The following is a 24,594-nucleotide window of genomic DNA, read 5'->3' as shown; positions in this document are numbered from 1 at the left end:
TTGTCACAGCGTTTCACTGTATTTAAGGACTAAGTGAGAGTAATTTTCACAGAGAACACAAGTTTCATCTGTATAGATGAATGTTGACATGCTTAGATGGTAGCACAAGCCCATCCACAGCTGCAAAATGTAGGCCTCAATTCAATGTATCCAGTCTGCCAAATTCAATACAGGTCTAGTGATCCAGCCATCAGACCAAATGAACGGAGAACGGAAATATAACAGGATTTGGTCTATCTGTCTATCTGTCTATCTGTCTGTATATCATTCTTCTCAACTTTTGGTTACTAGGATTCGGGAAAAGAGGTGTGACCACTCATATTGGGGGCCAGACAAACACTTCCAACACACTGAACCACCCCTTGTCCCAATCCCTTACTTTTCAATGCCGTGCACAACATGGCATTTGTGCTCTGCAGATGAGAACAGAACATGCCTCCCCAATTGTCAGCTGGATCGGGACAAAGCTGTCCCTATCGGGAAGGAAGAATAGAGCCCTGAAATCAGGACTGTCAACAGGGATGTAGTGGTTAGGTCACTATTTACAATGTCGACATTCATGATGTTGACACCATAATTTTAAAATGTTGATAGGCAACATGTTGACATCAGAATGTCATCATGTGAAATGTTGACCTTAAAATTAGGCTGCGGGACTTGAGGCTTAGGCACTAGGGGGAGGTTAGGGTTAGGCTACAGGGGGGCGGTTAGGGTTAGACACGGGGAGGTAAGGATTAGGGTACATTGGGGGGGAATTAGGGTTAGGCACTAGAGGGACAATTAGGGGTAGGAATTAGAGTGGACGCTGAAGCATCAGATGACGTGGAAGCCACGCTGCAGCCACTGCAGTTATCGGTAGCAGCTAAGTAACAGCTGGCCGACTAGGGACAATATGTTGACATTCTAACATGTTGACATTTCATCAGTGTCTACATGATGAATGTCAATATGGTCAATGTTGACATTATGATCATATCGACATTATGAATCATACCACAACCGTCTTAACCGTGGCAGATGGGAGGTATGTTTATAATTTATATTAGCAGCTTTATAGCATTTGAAAATGTCTAAAGTCTAATTTACGTGAACAACATTATTGTAGTCAGGCCTCCACTATATGTAGCTAACCTATAAAAACAGATGACCTATTATGGAAAGAGTACGTCTTTATTGTTGAACCTTATTTATCATTATGACATACATAAGTGGCTGACCTATCATTAACACAGATGATTGAATTATAAATACAAGTAGAAAATATAAAGGGGTGGCTGTAGGCTACACAGGACCAAGGGCAAAGTTGAAGAATCTGCCTTATCTGGTTAAACTGTACATAAAACCTACAACATGTGTACAGGACAAGAGCGATGGAAATGCCCAATTGGCCTGACTCCTAAAAGAAGAACATGTGCTGAAGATAGCCCCAAGTAAAGAGAAAAAGAGAAATAGTACTGAGCATTTCTTCATGGTACGAATTAGATGAAATACTGAAAATCACAGCCACCATAGACAACAAGATATTAAGGGGTAAATTTACTAAAGTGAGAGTTTTTAGAAGTGAGTTTTAGAAGAGATGTTGCCCATAGCAACCAATCAGATTCTAGTTATTACCTTCTAGAAGGTGCTAGTTAAATGTTAAGTAGAATCTGATTGGTTGCTATGGGCAACATCTCTTCTAAAACTCACTTCTAAAAACTCTCACTTTAGTAAATTTACCCTTAAGTGGTACTGAGCAATTGTTCACTTGTACAGATTAGCAAATTACTAGAATATCAGACATCCAGTTGATAAAGAAAAGTTGTACTCTACAGAAGTGGAACTGATGCAGAAAATAGTGCAGGGGACCAAAATAGCTTCCCGGAAAAATACTGAGCTGGCCGATTAAAATATGCATTGTATCAATAAATTATATATAAACGGTTACATAGATACATGTGGTATATAACTAATGAATGTGCTGTATGTAAGACAATGATAGAACATATAACTCGAAGATAAACAATTTAGAAAAGATTGTCTAAATAACCAGTACCATACATCGCTTGGTATTTCTATATTAAATACTCATTCCTAATATCCTTTACATTGTCTCTGAACAGAAAAAGCTACACAAATTGCAGTGATGCCATTGTCAGGAACTCCAGCACCAAACAAGAGGAAAAAGTCCACAAAAATCATCATGGAGCTTAATGGTAAGTGTATATATTTCATATTTCGTGACCAAATATATTATTTCCTGGGGACACAAGATAAGGATTATACTGTACTGTGCACTCATTTCATATCACTTTCCTATTATATTAGAGATATTGGATATTAGGCATTTACTCATAGTTGCTGACTATGAGCCGTATTCAATTTGAGCCGAGCCGCGATACTTTTTCGCGGCCCGGACTATTCGCCTACTTCGCCTGTTCTGCAGGCGGAAAAGTATCGCGCTCGTGCCCGCTTTACCCTGTATTCAATTTGAAAGTACGTGAAAAATGGGACCCGGCGAAACTTGAACAGGCGGAAACATTTGGGGAAATCAGCCTGACATCCCCCAAAAGATGCTCTGACATGGGGGTTCCCTATGGAACCCCCCGATTTGGCTTGCTGAAGGTATTTTAAACAGGCTCAATAGCTGCTAAATAGCGTTTTTCTATACGTGGTACAGAATAGTATTCAGGAGTATTTTTTCCTGTAAATAACTTCTCCCATCAAATTTGGGGTACTTGAAAATGGGGGTCAGCATATTTAAAAGTTGCTAAAGTGAAGTTGAAAAAATTGTGAAAAATCCACCTGCTGCAAGCACCTGCAATCAAAAAAACACTTGGGGCATACTTGGGGACCCCCCCAGAGTCAAGTTCGCTAGTTTTTAACTTTGTACCCCAACATTTTTTTATTTTGCCCGCAAAGTGATTTTTTTTTTTTTGATGCAGTGTACCTTTGGGGGACTGTCTGAAGGCTGCACGGGGGTTCCCGCAACGTTGCACCCCAAAACCCCAATTCTGCACTTTTTCCGCCTGCTATTCATAGGCGAAACTTTTTCGCCTAGTACATTGCATTGACTTTCCGCCTAGGCGTAAAGTCTTTCAAATTGAATACGGGATAAAAGCAAAACAGGCGAAAATGACATCATCGGCGAAAAAGTATCGCGGATCCGGACTTTTCGCCTCATATTGAATACGGGCCTATGTGGGAACTCCTCTCCTGGCCCAGCCCCAACTTCTAAATGTCAATAGTCACAGCATTGTATAGCAGGAGGTGTGGTCATATTGGGAAGTGTGGCCAATCGCTTCATCACAGCCCACCCACTTCAGTACAGAAGATTAGGGACGGCTATCAGTGCGGTTTCTTTACCGTTGTAAAGGGCGGGGGCACTTTAGTCAGTCACAATGGCTAGTTAAAATCATTTAATTAGTTACCCTCTGTGCCACAAGCATCTTGCTCACATTGAGAATTCTGCATTCACTTAGGAAATACAAACTTTTGCTCAGTATAAGATGAATATGTTCTATTACTAGTTAGAGATTATATTTTATTATACTATACCACCCACCCATGAAGAAGTACAGATATACATTTCATAAGTAGTAAAGAAAATAATTTTGATTTACAAATAAATATTTCCCAATGCTCAGGTCTCTGTGGTCCCTCCCTAAATCTGATGGTGCCACATGCTTTCTGTAAGTGATGATGTTCTCACTCATACACAAGATCACTCAGCACTACAAATTATCAAATGATGTTCTTTATGTGGCTTTGTCACCACGATCTCCGGCTGTGCACATTACTGAGAAATAAAGTAGCAAATTCTCAATGGGGTGCAAAGAAAAATCAGTGAAGGTGGATAGTTGCTACTGTTCTGGTCTTTACATGCATATCGCCTGTAAGTAAAGCTCCCGTGATTGCTGTAAAAAGATTTAATGAAAACCTCTCACAAGCTGCAGTTTGCATGCTGGCGGGTATAATAACCATGACCTAGACAGGGCCAGATAAAGCCTTCAGGACACCCGAGGCACATGGGGTTAGGCTCCTACTCATACAGAACTTCCCTCTCTTGTTAGCATTGGCCCACTCGGTCATCTAGCCCACCCCCACTTGTCATCCAGCCCAACCTCCTCTCATCATCTTACTCGCCCCCACTCGTCCAACCTTAAAGCTGTGTACACACTAGGGCAACTGTGCTATATAACGGTTGGTAAGTGCATACACACTTACCAATCATCGGCCCGATGCGTCATGTCTGACGTCACAACTGGGCGGGCATTTACATGTGATGTCAGTCACCGGCAACAAGTGAACGGGGGGTCGGCTGACCACCTGTACACACAGCACTATGTGCCTATATTTCTGCAGATATATTGGTCATCGGCTGTGCTGCACAGTCAACACGATATGTCTGTGAACGATGTCGCTCACAGACACTTCGCTGGTACACACTTGCCGATGCACCCACGATATATATATATATAAGATCACATACGGACCAGCACTCTTGTATCTGAAATCGTTGTGCTCTGGTGCCTTCTGGAACCAAAAGCAGTACCAACTTTGACAAGGGGCGGTAGTGCCCCAAAATGTTGGTACTGCTTTTTCACTACACGTGAATACACGATTTATTTGTGCCGCCATTTGTGTATGCTGACGATCTATATAATATATATAATTATATATATAATGAGATGCTGGCGGCACTCAGAAGACTTTTAGCAAACAATGAAAAAGTGTACTTTAAAGCACAGTTTTTCATTGTTTGCTAAAAGACTTCTGAGTGCCGCCAGCATCTTATTTCTATATTGTGGGGGATTCACACCCCACAGGAGGGCACCGGGAGCAAGCTTTTCCCATATTGGAGGGGAGTGTCGGACGGAACTTGTACATATATATATATCACAAGTGGTTAAGTGAAATAAAAACATTATTAATGATAACAAATATGTACTGTAGTATAATCCAATGCAATTATAACAAATAGAACTTAGAGGACATATTGGGAGATATATTTCCTGTAGTGCAGACTGAGAGACTGGAGCCAGGATCTGTTCAACAATTTCTAAATGACTAAAAAGAAGTGGTTATGGTCCCTTAACGCTACAGTAGTTATGAACCTTTGGTAATGCGTTATATATAACATGCTTAGAGATAATACTGTCTAGGAAGACTCTTAATTAGGAAAGTATAAATTATTACTACAATAATTGTTTTAGCTTCAAGTGAAGGAGAACAGGATGTCTCCAGACTGAATTTGGGAAAGAAGATCAGTGTCCCCAGGGATATTATGCTGGAGGAGCTTTCTTTATTGAGTAATAAGGGCTCCAAGATGTTTAAACTACGTCAAAAGAGAGTGGAAAAATTCATCTACGAGAATAATCCTGACGTGTTCTCTGACAATTCCTTGGTAAGTTAATGAAGAATTGCTTATTGTCATTACTTTGTGGCATCCAAACTCTTGAATTTGAAGGTTCTCGGCTTGAACATCTGAATAACGCGTATCTGGATAAAATCATGTCACATTTATGCTGTTGTCTTTTACGAGTGCAAAAGTTATACCTTTGATATGCCAGTTAGTACAGGGACGCCATATCAGGATGTCGTTACCAGTACAGAAACATCAACAAAAAAAATCATAAAATAAAACATATTTCTATACATGACATTGTTTGTGTTTGTGCAGGTTTTATTATTCATTTCTAGTTTAATTTTTAGCTTATTTTTTTACAGAACCAGGAGTGTTTTATTAATGCAATGGGTCTGTGAGCAAAAGTAGTGCTTCAGTCCACATGGTTATCTACTGTATATTCATCACTCCCCTTCCTTAAACATCTGATTGGTTAATCTGTGCTAGCTGCCCAATCCAATTGCCTAGGTTTGAACTTCATCAGGTTGACGCACTGTCACACAATCCCATAAAACCGGGACACTCTTAAATTCTACAGGTTCTGGGAATGAGGGGCTGGCAGCTGGCTCCATACACTGTCACACTGTTATCTCTTCCAAAGAGCTGTGTTATATTGCTTTTCCAACAGCCGCATATATGAAATTACGGAGTTAGTCAGCCCTTTGTGTTTGCATGATAAATTCTGACTTTAAACAGTGTGCATTATTAGCATTTCACTCAGTGTCTCATTTTACAGCAGCCGCCAGTGGCGATTGATCGCAGCCACACAGTGCCACTGCAGGTGGGCCCCCTCCTGCCCAGAAACGGGCATTCCCCTCCTGATGGCAGCCCTGCGAGACATGATCTTCAATGTTGGGGGGTGATTCAGCTGTAGACGCAGTGACAGGGATTACACAGATTCCCAATTATCAGGAATCTGCGCATGTGTCTGACCCGTACTGCGCATAGGCAGTATGGGTCTGCGATCCTGCACAGAGCCCGGCAGCAGACTGTTAGTGATTGACTATTTCTGGCCAGGGAGGGGGTGGCCTGTCACCTACACTGTCATTTACTCCTAACTTGCATAGTTATCCAGGTTATAGACAAGGACAATGTAACAAAATGAAGGCTGCAGGTGTACTTCAGGGTCCAGTCTTAAACTCGGGCAACAGCGGGTATTCCAGCTAGTATTTTATTAGGGCTCTAGACTCTATTCTGAGAGACAACTGTTACCATTGCCAGTAGAGATGTGAAGCTTCTGCCTTTTTGGGGTGCTAGGCGCATTGTACTCCTGTGATTTTTTTTCAGATGGGGAAAGGTGGTTTTATTGAACAAATATGCAAATATATTTCCTGGGGTTCTCTTTTAACCTTTTCTGTTTTAGGAAATGTACAGGTATATAGACTAAAGATAACAAACTGTATTTTTTGTGTTATTAATCACACTCCCCCTGTAATTTATCACATCCCCTCATTATCTCTATTTTTTATTGCCACTTTTCACTATAGCACACTCTGTTTTTTCATTACCCCACTTCACAATCCTTTTCCTCCTGTTATGCATCCACCGTCATTTTATTTATTTACCAATGTACTCATGGCAGCTTTGTATGGGATCCTGGCGGTCGGTAAGCCGGCAGTTAGAATACTGACAGTGGTACCCCGACCGTCAGAATCCCAACCCAATTAGGTAAGTGTCCTAACTCTAACCCTCCCCCTAAACCTAAACTACCTCTCCTGCCGTCTATCCCTAACCCCCCCCCAACCTCAGCCTTACTCTAACCATCTCCCCCTACAGCAAAACCCTCCCCCTAGTGCCTAACCCTAACCCCTAAACCTAGCTCTAATACTTATTGGTGGGATTCTGGTGCCAGGATTCCAACTGCTGTCAAGATTCTGGTGTCAGTATTCTGAGCTCTGGCATCCTGACCGCACCTCTCGGTCAATGCAGAAGCTAGGGGGAGGATCTGCCTCTGAGAAAGGTTCTCCCCTCCTGGCTACTGCATTAAAAGAGGTGTGTCTGGGTGGTGGAAGCCTGATGTCCCGTATCGGTGCAGCTTGGCAAGCTTGTCCCCCACCTCCCAATCTACACCAGTTGATTACTACTGATGGCCTGGCTGTCACTTCCTATTTGTGACTGTTTCCCTCCTGGCTCCCTGGACACACTTGATGCATTATACAGCTCTGGGTACAGGGTAAGCAGCTACTGACTCATGGCCCCATGTGCACTGCACACCCTGCACCCATTACAGATAAGCCACTGAATGAAATACATGGCAAGTATAGCAAATAGCAAAACTTCCATAGTTCATATAAGTTATGGGATCCGTGAGCAATTATTGCTGGCTGATCATGTCATATGCTCAGATGTGATCACCAAGGGCCTTCTCCTACAGTCACTATACGATATAAGAGAATCTTTTGCATAACCATGTTGCACTGCAGGTGAGGCAGATGTAAAATGTACAGCGAAATTTACAGTTGGGAGGAGTCTGTCCTAGTGTAACTCTAAATTTCAGTGTAAAAATAAAGGTGCTCAGTGTTTGTGGGTTACATGCAAAAGTCAGTATTAATTAGGCATGCAAAAAATATCTATATATTTACCACTTCCATTGTAGCATGATGCGTCCAGTGCTAAGTTGTTCCATTGTTTTTTCATTAGTTATACTTTGATAATCCGCTGCCATGTTATGTGTGAATGCATGTTTGCTGTGGGTGTTTTATTTATCTTTAAGATGTAATAAAAATTCTATTTTTACTGTAACACATCTTTTATATATGTTTTGTTAGTTTTGGTTACATCTTCTAGCAAGTTACACCATTATCCCCCTCAGATCCATCCACTGTTCATCCAAAGACTTTGCGATTCTGCATAGAAGCTGCATATACAGTATATAGTCCATCTATATAACCCTGAGTAAGAGCAGACACAACGAAGACACAAATAACAGTATAGCACAATGTCAATGTGCAGAATACCTTCATAAATTCCACTACTATTAAACATGAAATTCCACTTGTGATGTGTTCCTTCACCTTCTACCTAGTACATACATATAGCTATTCAGCTCCACTGGGACAAGTTCAGCAGCATAAATCATGGAACACTTGCAGAGGTGGCATGTAGTAGTGTAGCATGCTAAGAGACTATGGATTGGCTCATGAACAGAAGGTCCTACTTGAGAGTTGTCTATATTCACTGGCATCTGTTGCTGAGAGACAGTAACATTTAGAAGAGCCTGTGTGATGTTTTAGGAGGCTGTTCAACAGGATGGTGGAAATAGAAACACACATGGCATCTTCAATCATCTTTAAAAAAAAAGTCTGTCTTACCCCTCCTAAAATTGACTTTGATCATGATCTTCTCTCCATCCCTTATCATCTTTTTGATGATCATAAGTTTACAGTCTCTGACACAGTTACTTGCAGACGCAGCCATGGCTGTGTCTTTTGCCGCAGCCAAGCCCGCGTCTTCCTAGCCACTCCCCTGTTAGCTTCAGGAGCGCCCACCAAAATCCTCACACCCTTCATACAAATCCATTCTGCGCCTACGTAGAGTAACAATCGGAATGCACGAGCAGTGCGACTCATGCATGCGCAGTACTAAAGACATTGTCCAACCGCGCATATATCGGCATAGCGTGTGACTCAGAATCAGGCCCTTTGGTAGTGAACATTGCGACTTCTGTAAATCTCAGGATAATGTTTTGTCCTTAAGAGAAATCGCAGTCTCAGGGACGTATTTGTTAATGGGGTAATGCTTGTTCCTCATGGTTTAAGTATCTCTGCAATTTACCAAAAACTAACCACAGGCGATATCCGAGAAATCGTCTGCATTCAGTTAAGTAACAAAAGACACCTCAGTACCCATTAATCTCAATGCGACCTGCAGTCTTGGCCAATTTACCAACGTCTGACAAATATAGCTTTTATAGCCTGGCCCCCATAGCTAATTCCATTTCCAAATGGTTTAGCCATTGTAGCCTATAGGCTATAGTTTTGATAGAGAGGGCCCCCACTGGCAACCAATAATGTATGACCCGAGGATCACCCATGTGCGATAGGTAAGCATTGTGATCAAAGGCAGCATTTTTGCTGCTGTGATCAAAGGCAGAGTACTTTTTACCAATAGCAGGGAAAATGCTTTCAGAGTGGCAAACCTGGCATGAGAAGAATGGTAAATGACCCTAATATAACATCTGTTATCAATGCGAATAGCATTGATAAAGATGTTACTGTAGTTAGCAGGGCAAAATTAAATAGGGTCAATCTCTAAATGTGTTCTCTTACAAGTAGAGCACCATGGCTCCCTCTTATGCTGCCCATCCACTACACGACATAGAAACCCAAGCACGATTACAACATTGTAATCGTGCTGTCGTTTCAATGTCTGTGATGTGCCTACAGTGAACGTTCAGTCGTTCATTGTAGGCACATCAATCATCCCCATACATGCTGAACATGACGTGATCGTCAGGTTGACCAGCTTGTACTGTCGATGATAGATAGCAAAAACGACCAGCGGGCACGCGCATCGCTGGTCGGTTTTGACAATAAACTGCCCGATTTGCAGGCAATTACCAAGCGATTGAGCGATAACGACGGTTGTTATCGCTCAATCGCTAGGTTTAATCGCCTAGTGGATGGGCAGCATTAGCATGCTAAAAATGGGGAACTCTACTTTCTTTGCAGTCATTCAGTTCACCCCAAAAGCCTTATAGTTTATTACAGTGACACTTATAGATACACAAGATCAATCATTTAGTGGTTTGAATGAAAAAAATATATTGAAATGAGTTAAAAATCTAGAACCTCAAATGTGTTAAGCAACATAATTAGGATCTAATGTCCTCCTGAAGTGTTCATCAAAATCTAACCTCTGCTAAGGATGTAGACATTTAATTTCAGTCTCAGAAAATAGACTGAACATACATATAAAGCAACGAGGGTTAGTACAATAATTATTGGTGTTGGTTTGTAATGCATCAGACTACTCGGCAGCACTAGACACCAGGGAAAAGATCAGTCATGAGACAGGCACATACTGTACAACGTAGGCTAAATAAGCTTAGAAAACAAAAACAGCTTACATTCAAATGGGTTTGGTTTCTATCGCTGAGACTATGCTAATACAACATTGGAATTATTGTATTTCTTAAAATATTACTTTTAATTGATTTAATATTTTTCTTTCATTATTATTAGCATTATTATAATAAAATTCAGTGATTTAGTGATTAGAACACATTTAGTCGAAGCACAATGTAATAGTTGCTGCTTTGTTTATTGCCGATTGCACCTTTCCTCTGCTTTGCCTGGTAAATTATGTCCTACTATTTAAGCTCCAATCGCACAAGGTTATATAATCCCAGTGAGGCTCCTGGTTTTTACTTCTTGATTTCTGTCTATATTTAGCAGTTGGAACAGCTGTTCCTGGAGCTGGTTTATGGATTTTCTCTGCAGAGCCTGCATTTAACCGAGCATGGCAAAATACTAGTTTACAGATTACTTATGGCTAAAGCCATATTACAGGAACAGTGTTCTGCATGTTCTAGGTATATTTCCTTGCATTATTGTTACTAATGAAAATGAATATGCTGCCTGAGAACTGCATATAAAGAAGAACTGCATACAAAGAAACAGTTTGATTGCTAAGGACATACAGCAATAATGCACAGTCTATGCTATAGGAAAGGCCCATGTTACTGGAACAGCAGGACAGTCCGAACTTGAGGGGTCAATCCTGCTCTTCTGACCCTCGGCAGCTAAATTGGGAGAATTGGAAGGTATTTATGCCACTTTCTGTGAGGAGATGTGTAATCCAGACACGGGAAATAAAGGCCCTGTGTGGAGTAATGGAGCACCGGAGTCTACAGGTGGGAGCTCTTGATTAACCTGTGTCATGAGGAGAAAGAGACAGGTATTAATTTTGGGGCAAACTAGGCCAAAGACAGCAGCAAAGAATTGAAGGAGATTAAGAGCCATATTCAATATGGGGCGAAAAGTCTGTAATTTTCGCCTATTTCTAATATCCCCGTATTCAATTACATTGACTTTTCACCGGTGGGAAGTCAATGCTAAAAAACAGGGATAATTTTTCATCAGCCTTTTGCTGGCGAAAAAAACCCTGCAGAATTGAGGTTTAGGGGTGCAGGCTTAAAAAAATAGCCTGCACCTGTGGGAATGCCCCCTTAAAAGGATCTGTGTTAAAAAAAAGTAAAGAAAAAAAAATAGGGACACCCCCTAAAAAAATTTACATTTTGGGGTTTAAAAAATAATAAATAGGGAACACACTTCTACATTAGCGGAATTGAGTCCAGAGGGGTTCCCTTATATGCGGCAGGTGTTTTCCTCATAGTGGCTAGTAGTGGCAGGTGCATTTTTGCAGAATTTAAAAAAATAATTTCAGGGACTTAAAAATATGCTTGCACCCATTTTCAAGTACCCCAAATTTGATGGCCATAGTTATTTTTCCCCAAAAAACTTCTAAATGCTCTTCTGCATCCCTTTCTTCAAAGCCGTATTTATGCACCTGCCGCGGCTATTTAAAACCCGACTTTCTTCTGCAGGCAAAAACAGGGGTACCCATAGTGATCCCCCATGTCTGAACATCTTTAGAGGGGTCCTAGGATTATTTCCTGAAAATTATCGTTTTCTTTTGCCTACACAAGCTTTGCCGACTCCGCCTACTTTGAAACTGAATATGGGGAATAGTGGGCATGCGCGCGATACTTTTCTGCCTGGAAGACAGGCGAAGAAGGCGAAAAGTCCAGCAGGCGAAAAGTCGGGACTTTTCGCCTCAAATTGAATATGGGCCTAAAGGGTAGATGTACAACTGGGCACCAATGGTGGTCCTAAACTTAACTGGCATGAAGTACTGTATGTCCCTATGCAAGAGGTTTGGTCATGGCATGTCCTCGTTTCCTAGGAGTACAACACTGCACCAATAGTGGTCCAACAATGAGCTGACTATGAGTATCTCCCTATTAGTGAGGGTACAGTATCATTATGTGGCCATGGCTATTCCTCCTAGTAGCATTCCATGTTGAAAGATGTGTGCGGCTGTATTCTATATATTCCATTATTATGATTGAAATATAAATTAGTTGAGGTAAACTTTGTAAACATGGAGTTATTTGAATGTTTTAAGAGTCTCTGATCATAATATGGTCCTGATTATGAGTTAGACGAAAAGTGCTGGCATATGCGGACGTCCATCGCTGGCAGATTTACTGCCGAATGCTAATGTGAACATCCATACCCGGTGACCGTCGTCATGGCATCAACAGTATTGGGTCTTGCACCCACCCTATGCAGGGTGCTAAAGGTCCTTAGGAATAACTTCTCTGTATGCACGCCTTAAATGTGCACTGAAGTCTGACTACTTGCCCACGACACTCCCAATGACACTGATGTGAATCTGATTCTTTCATGCGTTCACAAAGTGGCTGCCCAGATGCTGACTCTTGTACCCTCTGTGAAGGTGTGTGTGCATGGCGCAGTCTGCGGTTGCTTCTTGTGGTGCTTGCACAGTGTGCTAATAGCCATGAGAAACATTTGCATTTAGACTTGCATATGACACAGAATCAGGGAAATAAGTAATGATTGTGTGCAGGATGGTACCCACCTGCTATTGAATAAATGCAATTCCCATGGGTTATACAAATGTGTTTAACATGCAATACTTTATTTCTAGGAAGTCATCAAATTGTACTGCTGGCATATTTTCAATCACATAAATCAGAATAATTTTATGAAGTTCATATAATTGTGACATGTTGACCCTCAAGTAATTTATCACTGCTCTGAATCTGGTGTGAAAATAGACCCATGGCAGATAGGTGCTCAGTACTTTCAAATTGAACAGCCCATCGTTAACTCCTTTATCTTCTGCAGGACCACTTCCAGAAGTTTATACCATCTGTTGGAGGACAGCTAGGTGTTGGTGGCCAAACAGGAGGTGGTGGTTATGGCTTAATACAAGGCAGTGGACAATTCGTGTCAAGTCTTTCTGGGGGACAGCATGGGCATGGAGGTCCACCACCTGTTCCTCCACCAAAACCAGGAAGCAAGGCTGGTGCAGGAGGTCAGCAAGGTCAGCAAGGCACCAGTGGTAGTGGTGGGGGACAAGGGGGAGTTGGAGCTGTTGATGGTGCTGGAGGAAAAGGTAATTATATCATGATCACTCTGTTTGCAATTCACTTTATTAATTTGTTTACTCCTACGCATATCATATATGACCAGGTAGACTTCTATATTGAAAATATTTTATTCCCCCAAAAGCAATGCATTCACAAATACAGTAATAGCACCATATACAGGATAATATAGTATACAGGGAAAGTGCATTTATTGCATTTTACATGGTGATTAGGGAAACTTATGTTTATCTGGAAACCTCTACATGTGAGTTGTGTCAATAAATATTTGCAAAAGAAGATTACTAAGCTGTGCCACACGGGCAATCCTGATGATCACTCACGGGATGAAATGGCAGGATTCATTTCCAGTTGGTAACACACAAAGGTGGGCAAATTAGACACAACTGACCACTCATAAAAATCACAAATTGGGATGGAGGACATTGTCTGTCAGCTATCATGCTGGCATAGTATAAAAGGGATAAATGACCTATTTGTATTAAATATTCACTGCCAATACCCCATTTGTCATCATGTCAGGCAAGTGCTGCATTCAACTAAGTGATAGATCTAAGCTATGTGATCCCATTGGAAAAAAGGACATGGGGCCTGATTCAGCATGGATCGCAATTGCAAAAGCGTACTCAGATCAGCTGATTGTTGCGTACTGCGCATGCACTGCGATTATTTGGATGTTTGGAGGTGGTAACGGGGGAGTGGTTGCAGGAACACAGGCATGCCTGTTCCTTTTGGGCACCGTTGCATGAGCATGCATTAATTAGCCGCTGCGATTGTCTACTCACTGCGTGCAACGGGACTTGCAAATTCTGAGACAGGCCAGACCTGCTGTAATTGTGCGTGAGGGGCCGATATTCTCCAATGGTATGGATGTATACGCAGGACTGCGAGGTATTACAGATGGGAGGAGACAATAGTGGGCATCTCTATTCTGGCTAAGCAGTGGCAGACATTAGCATATTTTCGCAGATTCATTGCATGCGATTACGCAGCTGCGATCACAGTTGCGATTCGTGCTGAATCAGGCCCATAGTCCATAAAGGTCTATAATGACTTCTTTGAAATCATTTTCTGCAATGTATAATGTATTACTGAGATATAGTTTTATCTTTGTCTGTCCCAATCACATATTATATAATTGCTATATTTATTATGTGTTAGTAATAAATAGACAAACTTGCCCATACTATAGATGTAGGTTTTGCCTATAGTGACTGTGTTAAATGCCACTGTGAAATAAATTTTCAAAATATTGAATAGAAATTATCTTTTTTTCAGAATTGAGATCTGACTGATTGAGCTGATTTTAGTGTTATACTGTAATTCTATATCAAAGTTTGGCACATGTTGCAAATAGTCTCCCAACTTTCTCCTGTTTTTACTTTTTAAACCCCTGTGTTGCCAATTATGGTATGTTGATTGGCAGACATTGGCGGCTTAATCATTTCTCTCACTGGGCCTAGGAGGTATGATATCAGCAAAGGACTGGCTTCTGTTTATTACTGATCTCACCACCGTAGGCTGGCTCTGATATGAGGGGTCTGCTCTGGCAATGGCATTGGCAATCATGATGGTTCTTGAGAGGCACTGACTGGTATATAGAGGGCAAGAGGCATACACAGGGGAATAAGGGGGCTCTGAGGCATACAAGGTATATGTGGAGCAGATGCCAAATAAAAGGCGAATATGGTCCTAAAATCTGAGAAACAAAATAGTAGTAACCCTACTGGGGTTTTGGCCACATCCCCTGTCCAGGAATCTGAAAATAAAAAGGTGGTAACCCTATACTCAGATAATGACTGTGGTCTGTATTATCCTCAGGTTATGATCTCTACTTCTCCAAAGATACTTAGATTAAGGTCTCTTCCTCCATCCTAAATGATTTCTCCTTATATACATTCCCCAGTGCCTATCATCCCTCAGATAATAGCCCCAATCCCTCCAATTGTTACCCAGGTCCCTATCCTTCTCAGGGCATAGTCGCTATTCTCCTCAGAAGCATCCTCTAGTTCTTGTCCACCCTGTGTCTGACTCTGTGGAAGGGCTGGGGCTGGGTCGGGGGATGGCCTAGTGGCAGGATACCTGGGTAGGCTGCTGTTTCCACTCAGCTCTGAAATCAATATGCATATGTTTGTGGGTGCTCAAGCAAGAAAAAAAGTGTTAATTTCCTTTTATTTTTATCACTATTAAATAGGCTGCATACATTTAATCAATAAAAAGGATTCACCTTTTTTTGTTTATCGAACCTTGAACTGGGTTTCCATTTGCTATTGAATAATATTTATTGTCAAAACTGATCTGCAGAAAACACATTTTCTATTGAATTTAATGTTCATAAAAAAAACAGTGACTGATCTGATCTTGATAGTGGACAAAGAATGGCGCTCTCAGCTAAAGTCTCAAATACAAATTGCAAGGCTGTGGATACACTTCTTTCTCTGGGCCCGGTTAAGGTTTGTGGGGGCCCCTGGGCAAATAACTTGAGGGGGCCTCTACAAATAAACTTGTCAATATGATATACTGGCAAAGTTATCAAAAAGTATAATGTGTAAATACTCCCAGCACCACAAATGTATTAAGCGGGTTGGATACGGGATGTCTGTGCTCAGGAACCCGAAGGTCAGAATCCCAACACCGGCATTCCGATCCAGGTGACAATGCCGACGCCTAAAGGTAAGTACTCCTAACCTAACACTAACTCTCCCTCCCCGTACCTTAAACCTAACCTATGTGGATAGACAGACAAAACCTAACCTATGTGGATGGATAGACAGACAGACAGACATACAGATAGATAGGTGTATGTATTTATTTCTTTTATAACTTGCTTTACTTACTGTATATTTTCAGATGGTCAATCTGGCCAACCAGCAGGTGAAGGTGGGAAACATATTACTATAATTAAGACCTACCTCTCCCCTTGGGAAAAAGCCATGGGTATGGACCCTCAAGAAGCAATAAAACTTAACATAAACCTACTGGATTATGGTGCCAAGGCTGAACTTTGCAAATATAAATCATTCAACAGGTAAGCGGTTACAATGTAACAGCCCTTATTTCACAGTCCTGTGGAAAAATATGGAGCGTCCTATGAAATCATCGTGAGTAGGGTTCGTGACGTAGACAGAACAAAGGGAGTGCCCTATATTGCACCAGTTTTTCATTTAAAGTTGGGAGGTATGAAAATATTCAAAAGATTGTATAATATTTATACTGATAATAAAACTTTTTACAACAATCTACTGCTTTTAATTCTAAGTATATATCCACTAATACCTGACAGGCTGGAGAGAGAGAAAAGAAATGATTTTTAAGTAGTAACAGCATTTCCCTCTATGAGATACAAGCTGGTGTCGGAATGCACCACAGGCAGCAGGTCACATACTGGTAAACAGCAGAAGCCTTAGGCTACACACTGGTGATTGCAAAGCGTCTTCTGTCGTATGATAAAATGCAAATAGAAGCACATAGAAATGCAAATAGAAGCACATATAAACCACCAGGGCCGGATTAAGGCTTGTGGGGGCCCTGGGGCAACTAAGTTGTGGGAGCCCCCACCAAGCCACATGGAGCGTACCCCCTTCCCCCGCCACACATTAAACACGCACACACATAATATATATATATATATATAGCAAACATATATTTTATATAACTTACACACTAACACACACATATACAGTATACACACACAAACTCATACACACTAACACATAAACATACACAGTATACACACACTAGCACATATATACACACTAACACATACACAGTATACACACACTAACACATACTGTATATACAATAACACATACACATATATACACACACAAACACATACATACACAGTATACAAACACATACTGTATATACAATAACACACATACACACACAAACACATACTGTATATACAATAACACATACACATACTGTATATACAATAACACACACACACACATATATACACACACACACAAACACATACTGTATACACAATAACACACACATATATACACAAACACATACACACATATATACATACATACACATATATACACAGACATATATACTAGGGGTGTGCACCGGACACTTTTCGTGTTTTGTGTTTTGGTTTTGGATCTGGATCTTTCTTCGTGTTTTGGATCTGGATTGGTTTTGCCAAAACCACCCTTCCGTGTTTTGGGTTCTGGGTTTTGTGTTTTGGATCTGGATTTTTTCTTAAAAAATAAAAAAAAAACGCTAAAATCACATAAATGGGCCTTTTTTTGTTCCTACGCTATTAATAACCCCAATAACATTAATTTCCACTCATTTCCACTCTATTCTGAACACCTCACACCTCACAATATTGTTTTTAGGCCAAAAGGTTGTACCGAGGAAGCTGGATGACTATGCTAAGCGACACAAGGGGGCGGCACAAACACGTGGCCCATCTAGGAGTGGCACTGCAGTGGCAGACAGGAAGCCAATCAGCGTTATGGTGCCCATTTGCATGTAGCACGAACCCGGGAGATCCGTGCTACATGCATCTGTGTGATTGGCACAGAGCAATGACAGGTCCGTGAGACCCGTCTGTGCTGCTGTGGTAAAGAAAAAAAAAAAAACCTGTGTAAAAAAAGAAAAAAATGGCGTGCACCCCCCCAAAAAAGAGCAACCAGCCCCGGGCATTAGTAACCCAGTGCTGGGTGTGCTTAAATACAGGGGACAAACGACGTAGGGGTCCCCTGTACTTAAGCACAACCAGCACCGGGCTAGTCAGAACCAGCGCTGGTTGCCAAAATACGGGGGACAAACGACGTAGGGGTCCCCTGTATTCTGCGCAACCAGCTCTGGGCTCTGATCCGGTCCTGGTTCTGGAAATATAGGGGACAAAAAATGAGTAGGGTTCCCCTGTATGTTCCAGAACCAGCACTGGACTTTTTCTAGCGGGGGGCTGATGCCACAGCCAGGGGAGCCCTTTCACCGGGCCCCCCAGCCGCAGCATCAACCCTGACCGCTAGTCAGCCCAGGCCGGGGATCCCTGGAGAGCTGGGGACCCCCCCAATAAAGGGGTCACCCTCTCCAGGGCACCCCAGGCCCAGGCTGATAGCCCGGGGCTATCCCCGCCACCCCTGGTGGCGGTGGGTGGCGGGTTGATTGTGTGGTGTGGTGTAAATAAAGAATATCAAACATTGTCTTTACAAGTAGAACTGCAAGTCCCAGCTAGCCTGCCCCGCATGCTGGTACTTGGAGAACCACAAGTACCAGCATGCAGGGCATTAAGGGCCCACTAGTACCTGTAGTTCACCTGTAAAAAAAATGTTTAAAAAAACACAGGACACACACACCGTGACAGTATAAGTTTATTAAACATACACACACACACACACACATGTACACATACTCACCTATGTAACCCTGTAGCATCGGTCCACTTGTCCGGTAAAGTATCCATAGGGGACCTGTGAAAAAAAACATACTCACCATCTCCTATGCGAGGTTCTGTCCTCAGGGTAAACTTTAATAACCTTGCGGCTCCCAGCATTGACTACAATGGAGGGAGCCGTTCATTGGCTGAGAGACGGGAGATGACCTCTCTCAGCCAATGAACGCTTAGCAGCGGGGTTTCCATGGTGATACCCCGCCGCTAAGCTCTCATTCGGGAAGTACCGTTCTATAGAACGGTACTAAGTTCGTGGATCGCGTTTTCGTTTTTTTTTTTTTGCCAAGTCTGGGGATGCCTACTTTGGAACGAAGAGGACAGAACCTCGCATAGGAGATGGTGAGTATGTTTTTTTTCACAGGTCCCCTATGGATACTTTACCGGACAAGTGGACCGATGCTACAGGGTTACATAGGTGAGTATGTGTACATGTGTGTGTGTGTGTATGTTTAATAAACTTATACTGTCACGGTGTGTGTGTCCTGTGTTTTTTTTAAACATTTTTTTACAGGTGAACTACAGGTACTAGTGGGCCCTTAATGCCCTGCATGCTGGTACTTGTGGTTCTCCAAGTACCAGCATGCGGGGCAGGCTTGCTGGGACTTGCAGTTCTACTTGTAAAGACAATGTTTGATATTCTTTATTTACACCACACCACACAATCAACCCGCCACCCACCGCCACCAGGGGTGGCGGGGATAGCCCCGGGCTATCAGCCTGGGCCTGGGGTGCCCTGGAGAGGGTGACCCCTTTATTGGGGGGGTCCCCAGCTCTCCAGGGATCCCCGGCCTGGGCTGACTAGCGGTCAGGGCTGATGCTGTGGCTGGGGGGCCCGGTGAAAGGGCTCCCCTGGCTGTGGCATCAGCCCCCCGCTAGAAAAAGTCCAGTGCAGGTTCTGGAACATACAGGGGAACCCTACTTATTTTTTTCCCCTGTATTTCCAGAACCAGGACCGGATCAGAGCCCAGAGCTGGTTGCGCAGAATACGGGGGACCCCTACGTCGTTTGTCCCCCGTATTTTGGCAACCAGCTCTGGTTCTGACTAGCCCGGTGCTGGTTGTGTTTAAGTACAGGGGACCCCTACGTCGTTTGTCCCCTGTATTTAAGCACACCCAGCACTGGGTCACTAATGCCCGGGGCTAGTTGCTCTTTTTTTGGGGGGGGGCACGCCATTTTTTTCTCTTTTTACACAGGTTTTTTTTTTTTTATTTACCACAGCAGCACAGACGGGTCTCACGGACCCGTTAGTGCTCTGTGTCAATCACACAGATGCATGTAGCACGGATCTCACGAGTCCGTGCTACATGCAAATGAGCACCATAATGCTGATTGGCTGAGAGCCGTGACAGACGGCTCTGTCAGCCAATCAGCACTTTGCCCATTAAAGGCAAAGGCATTTTTTTTTAAATGGCCGCTCGAGGCAAAACCTCGAGATCCGACAGCAGATCTCGAGGTTTTGCCTCGGGAGAGGGATCCGGGGCAGACAGGGAGATCCGAGCTTGGGCTCGGATCGCCCCGGATCCCCGAAGTTCGGGTGGGTTCGGTTCTCAGGGAACCGAACCCGCTCATCCCTAATATATACATACACATATAAACATACATATATACATACATACACATATATACACATACATATACATATACACATATATACATACATACACAAATATAAACAATAAAACAGTACACATACATTTACATTTTATACAGCTGCTGTTCCCTTCATTAGGCTCCGCCCCTGGCGCCGTAATCCCACAATTCGCGTGCCATATGGGGCGGGGCTTGTCGTATTGGCTCCACCCCCACATTGGCCACACTAGCAGAGGAAATTGTTCTGTCACTATCAGCGTGCCATGCTCTAGTGGTGGGGGCCTCGGGACGACCGCCCTGTCCCCCCCCTTAATCCAGCCCTGTAAACCATACTGCTTTTTGCATGTGTTTTAAACATTCTTCTTTGGCACAATGCAGGAAGATTCCTCATCACACCAGAAAAGGTTGGGGTGCTGTATGCTCTACCTGCTTTGTTTTCAGGCAGGAGCGAGAGTAGTAGATAGTAGAAGTAGAAGTGGGAGACATGGTAGACGCATGTGGGTGAGATGTGAGTGGTATGTGGGAGAGGCCTGATTGGCATGCGCGGTAGGACTTATTGTAATGGGAGCATAAGGAGGTCCAATTGGCATGTGAGGGGCATGTAGGGAATTCTCAATAGTATGTGATGAGGTCTGGGGGCATGTGTTTAGGGCATGTTGGAGGCATGAGGTGGAGCATTAAAGCACATGTTAGATCTGAGGGTTTGTATGGATCTGAATGCATGTGTGTGAGTCTGAGTGGCATGTGGTGTAATTTTGAGCAAGTAAGGGGCATGTGGGGGTATTTTGGGATGAGTGATGTGGAGTATGAAGTTGATTTTGTACATATTTAATTCTTAAAATGAAGGGTAATACGCATATCCCTCTTGTGGTTAGAGGGCCACATGTGCAGTCCTTGAAATATATCAGCTTTCCCATCACTATCCAAGATATTTATGGACTAATACAGTGATTCCTCCCTCCATCCTTGATCAACTTCAACTGGCTTTTGCTATTTCCACTTCATGGAAACAGTCCTCATCAAAGTCACCTATGATATGCTCACTGATAAGTCTAAGGGTCACTTCTCCATCCTTATCCTTCTTGACCACTTTGCTGCTTTCATCAACAAACCTCTTCTCTTTCAAACCCTCCATTCCATCAGCATTCGTGACACTGTCCAGTCCTGATTTACCTCCTACCTCACTATCCACTTCTATTCTGTATCTACTCCTGACCACTTCTCCCCAGTTCAAACTCCTCTCCCTGATCTACAATGTCCACAGCCACTTCTTTCCTCCTACATCTCCAACCTCACTACTAATTATACTCCCTCCCACCCCATACACTTTTCCAACAACTACTGTCTCATTACCACACTAATTACCACTTCACATGCCCACCTCCTGGGTTTTGCCTGACCTGTTGACCACACTCCCACGTCACATTAGTTTCACCACCAGTCTCCAAGGCGTCAAAAGTGCCTTCAAAATGCATGTGTTCATTTAACCTATAAGCCCTCCAAACTCTTCTGCCTTTGCTATCATATCTACCCCCTTTATTAGTGCCACCCTATTTGTGCCTGCCCCTTCCCTCTAAGATGAAAGCTGGCATGAGCAGGGCCCTCTTTCCTTATGTTTACCTTCCCCCAACTGCACATCTCACCAGCCCTGTCTCTCGAGACCGTGCTCCTGAGCTCTGGCATACTTCACGCAGGTGCACTGATGCTCACTGCATTGTTATTAGCTGGATCTGCAATTCTATGCCCTGATTATACTTGTTGATTGGTCAGTGTATACTTTTGTACTGTTTACTATGTACTATTAATTGTTGTCTGTGCATTATTTTATACTGTTAAATGTGTTCCCTGTTCACAACTACATACAGCACTACAGACCATTGGTACAGTCTAGCAAATAAAAAATAATAATAATAATAATAGTGTTCAGATAACACAGCTTTCTAAATGTCTAAAACATTGTAACAAGCCAAAAGGAAGGATGTTGAAATGCTGGAATTATTATTTTTTAGGATGATATAAAAGGCTTTTTCTTCCCATTTGTTTCTCAATCAAAACAAAACACACTATTCCTCCACCATTACTTTAATTTTTAGGCTTGATGTTAAGATGACAAAAAGTAAACAGGATACTAAGAAAAATAAAATAAACCAAGCAACGTGAAGGATAGAGGACCTCATTCAGAGCCGGTCGCACAGAGCGTGCGGTCGGTCTGAATGAGGGGAGGACCTCTTGAATTTTCAAGACGTCCTCCTTTGCGGTGGTAAGGCTGTGGGTTAACGACCCCCTAAGGTGATGGTTGCGATGGTCAAGACCATCGTGACCATCGGGGCTTACGACGAGACCCTAGGGTAGGGTCTCCCTTGTCGTAAGCCCCGGAGAGCTTTCGGCTCTGTCTGAGCCGGAAGCACTCCACTGACATCACTAGTGATGTCAGTGGGGCCGCCCCCAAACTGTAGGCGTTCCCATAGGAACGACCCCGTTTGGGCTGCCACCCCCCGGCCCGCCTTCCAAACGGGGCGAGCTGTCAATCAACATCGACAGCTCGCCCCCTTTGGATCGAGACCCGCTACGACTGGCGCTGTCGGTCGTAGCGGGTCTCACGCATGCGCACGCCGGCGCCGTCGTGCGCATGCTCTGTGGGGGGCCATCGACCCGGTCCGAGCGCATCAGCGCTAACGACCGGGTCTGAATGACCCCCAGAGTATCTTTCATTATTTTTTATAAACATCATACAGAACAGTATACATGTATTTATGTATAATACATCTATTAACCTGGCTCTGCCACAGCTCACCAGTTACTGTATGTTTATTGTCTATTTTTAGGTCAGCAATGCCTTTTGGAGGGTACGAAAAAGCATCAAAACTGATGACTTTCCAGATGCCTGAATTTGATGCTGGACCTGAAGAACCAGAGCCTGTGACTGTCTTCAACGCAACTGTCACCAACAGACCGTCCTTCAACAGGACACCAATTGGCTGGTTGGGATCCGGTGACAACACAAACTACAACACTGAAATCACCGTGCCCGTTGATGGCGAAACAGATGAACTCTAAAGCCACAGATCCCCAGGACAAAAATATCTGCAGCCTGTAGGTTTATGAGAATTTACAGATATGACCTGTCCCAATGGCCATCAAACCTCATTAAGCCATCTGAAAACATCTGCAAAATACTGTGACTCCTTATCAGCCAATGGCACAGGTCACATCAATGCCACGTCCCAATGTGCTCTATTTATAAAGCAGCCAGGCTTCCCCTTGTATGTTAATGTAAACCGTAGCTCTCTGTGGTGGTTTTTGTGTAAATGGAAAGCAGGCAAAGTTTAAACTGGTCAGTAAGAGAGAAATTAGATGATGTAATAAGACAGCTAGAAGAAGATAAAGAAAGCTTAATGTTTTGTGCACTGTGGCAAAAGAAAAGAACAGTCTGTAAACATGATGTTACCTATGCGCTCCTGAAAACCCATGCTCTAACATTTAATATTTTTCATTAGTGTCACTGAATAAACACATACAGAATCTACAGCATCGAGTAGTCTTTGTTTTAACACAAAAATAACTATTTCTTTTGGGAAGAAGAGCACAATGGGAGTGTTTTGTGCGAGTAAAATTATATAAACAGCAGCAGCAGCAGCAATGGTGGCAGGGAGCAAGGTTACTTATGCAGTGTAGCATATTGCCTGCACCACGTAGAACTGTGTTTGATTTAGAGAGAATAATGTAAACCCTACATGATAAGCTAAGGATACTAGAAGTTACTGAGGAGGTCCAAGACGATATAAAAGCAGAAGGCCAAAGCCTAAAAGACACCAAGATGTTTCCATGGAGTGCTGTTTATGTCCAGGTAAGGTTTACTTCTATTACTACTGTATAGCCATGTACCAAATTATAAGTGATGACTTCACTACTTGCCAGATGTAAGGCTATATACAATACTTTTACAGGAAAAGTTAGATATATCCAATAGATAGATAGATAGATAGATAGATAGATAGATAGATAGATAGATTTGTAATAGTGGACAGGACAAACAAAGGTAGTTGATGCAAAAAGTTAAAG

General features: G+C 42.8%; 1 protein-coding gene across 1 annotated transcript in view; it reads left to right on the top strand.

Moving 5' to 3' along the window:
* MYOZ1 (myozenin 1) overlaps nt 1-24,058 on the top strand; it is a 28,382-nt gene extending 4,324 nt beyond the window's left edge. Inside the window, exons 2-6 of the mRNA XM_088473459.1 lie at nt 2,103-2,195; nt 5,196-5,386; nt 13,261-13,531; nt 16,374-16,551; nt 23,358-24,058. Coding sequence (XP_088329585.1) covers nt 2,126-2,195; nt 5,196-5,386; nt 13,261-13,531; nt 16,374-16,551; nt 23,358-23,589 — 942 coding nt within the window. The 5' untranslated portion in view covers nt 2,103-2,125 and the 3' untranslated portion in view covers nt 23,590-24,058. The remainder of the gene's footprint in view (nt 1-2,102; nt 2,196-5,195; nt 5,387-13,260; nt 13,532-16,373; nt 16,552-23,357) is intronic.
* The last annotated feature ends 536 nt before the right edge of the window (nt 24,059-24,594 follow it).

This window comes from Taudactylus pleione, unplaced genomic scaffold (genome assembly GCF_031769625.1).
Source record: "Taudactylus pleione unplaced genomic scaffold, aTauple2 ptg000016l, whole genome shotgun sequence".
NCBI lineage: Eukaryota > Metazoa > Chordata > Amphibia > Anura > Myobatrachidae > Taudactylus > Taudactylus pleione.
Note: the sequence above shows the minus strand (reverse complement) of the source record. Positions and strands in the feature narration are given on the sequence as shown.